General features: G+C 39.4%; 1 protein-coding gene across 1 annotated transcript; it reads right to left on the reverse strand.

Moving 5' to 3' along the window:
- Positions 1 to 660: 660 nt before the first annotated feature.
- LOC149144662 (F-box/FBD/LRR-repeat protein At5g56420-like) lies at positions 661 to 1,755 on the reverse strand. Its single transcript, XM_089452222.1, has one exon. The coding sequence runs from the start codon at positions 1,753 to 1,755 to the stop codon at positions 661 to 663; it is 1,095 nt and encodes a 364-aa protein (XP_089308348.1).
- Positions 1,756 to 2,143: the final 388 nt, after the last annotated feature.

Consider the following 2,143-nt stretch of genomic DNA (forward strand, 5'->3'; position numbering starts at 1 on the left):
AACGTCCCCCAGAGTTTCCCAGAGTTTCCCCAAACAAGGGACATGGGGAAACCTTTCCCCAAGAGTTTCTCCATCCCAGAGTCCCCCACCCTGCATCCCCCCTAGAACACTGGTTATATATTAAGACACTAATTTAAGATTTTGGACAATACTGGATGGTTCAAAACACAAAACTCTGATGATGTGATTTTTACAGAATATTATTTTCTTACTTTTCACACAAACAATTTTTAAGACAATAATTTTGAGACATTGCATAAAGACAATATTTAAAAAAATAAACAAAATTTTCACATTTACCTAATACAATTGTTAAATTGCTATATAAATTATTAATATAACAAATGACTTCCTATAAATCCACATTTTACCTTATTTTTAAATTTACCTGATACAATAAAAAATTACCATATAATACACTAAAAATTTATCATACAAACTAATACAATAAAAAAATTTACCATACAAACTATGACAGAAAATTAATGTTAATCCAAAAATCGCATCCAAGCTGTATAGAAAGAACCATAGAAAGCAATTCTCAGTTTTCCCGCAATTAGATTCGTCCGGAAACACAGCGCAAGCCAAAAAGTGGTTAGGCCACTTGATATAGTGGCGGAAGGCAAAAAGCATAACCATTGAAACATGCATCGCAAATAATCAGGAGCGTAAAATTGGCCTTACCAGATAAAACATGCTGCTCACTCGTAGTCGCACTAGTCCAGGAAGCCTCTCGAGCAGATTATCAACGAGAACAACCATCTGGTTTTGGCGTCCCCACCCGTCATTGATGTCGAGCTTCTTCAATGTTTTGAAATCCCCCATTATCTCAAGAACTCTCTCTACTGAAACTTGAAATGTCGCCGCATAACCAAAATCCAACCACAATTCAGCAACATTGCTCCCACACTGCATTTTAATTTTAGAGACTATATATGAAAGTTCGTGAAACAACACTCCATTTATTCTCAGACGACGTATCATCTCCACCTCCATATCCAGAGTTGTAAGCTTCGGACAGTTTAACGTTAAAACCTCTACATCCACACAAAAGGCTTCGTTATACATAGATAAATGTGTAAGATTGGGAGCGGAGATAACAGGCTTCCTTAGGCCAACGTAGTGTAATAAGCTAAGATTCTCAAGGAACGGGGTATGAGAGATAAAGCCGGCGAGAGAATTATCTGTGAACTCCATGTCTGTGAAGGAGCACGTAATGAGATGGTTGAATCCAGAGAAATGGGCCGGAAGATGCGTAAGGTTGTAGTTCGAAAGCTTGAGAGTAATGAGACGAGCGCATGAAAAAAAGGCAGGCGGGATTTGCCTATCGGCAGGGGAATCATAGGGATCGTCAGGGTCATCAGGGTAAGTACAGAGAGTCAGGTGTTGGACATTCCTACAGGCTGCGTATCTCACCCATTGCCATACCCTTTCCCGAGTAAACTGCAGACACTGATTAATGGTAATGTTTTGGAACAAATGAAAAGCCTCAAGATCTGGCGAATGCAACAGAAGGAGGCTGGAGATTATTTGCTCCACCCTGGCAACAGAGAGTGGATCTGGATCTGGAGAGAGGTTAATATTGGGCAGAAGAAGAATGGGAGAGAGAGTGAGTTGGGGAATTTGGGTGTAGAGGAATCGCCATCTCTTCGACAGAATGGAGCATTGGACGGCTTTTCTGATTGGAATTTTAGAAAGGATGAGACCAAGCAATGGGTCTGGAAGGGTTGAAAGTATATCTGCAGCAGGCGGCATGATTGCAATTGACAAACCTAAGAGCAAGTAGAAATGAAGGGGATTTCATGAACAGGTAAGAGGAAGTAGAAATGAAGTTGCAGAAGGACAGAAGGAAACGTGTCGTTTACTGTTAATGCATGCATTCGATTTTCTGAAAAAGGAAGATGGATTACCTAATCAATTTGCAAATGCTTACACGCTATGAAGATGTCAAATCAACGTATACGATACGATATACGATGTTGATTGCTAAACAATACAATACTGTATGCATTAATGTCCGGTTCATTTGAACTCAACGTTTGAGTTTTTGGTAAATCCGCCCAGTGGAGTTAGTAGATGTATTTTGAATTTTTGCAGTGGGAAGATCTAATTAATTAGAAAGCAAGTTTTATCAGGGTTTTGG

Source organism: Pinus tabuliformis, chromosome X (assembly GCF_031772625.1).
Source record: "Pinus tabuliformis cultivar Carrire ecotype Pingquan chromosome X, CPIR1, whole genome shotgun sequence".
Classification (NCBI taxonomy): domain Eukaryota; kingdom Viridiplantae; phylum Streptophyta; class Pinopsida; order Pinales; family Pinaceae; genus Pinus; species Pinus tabuliformis.

Excerpts from the sequence above, each read along its gene's own strand:
- LOC149144662 (XM_089452222.1), bottom strand. The coding sequence starts at position 1,755 with ATGCCGCCTGCTGCAGATATACTTTCAACCCTTCCAGACCCATTGCTT.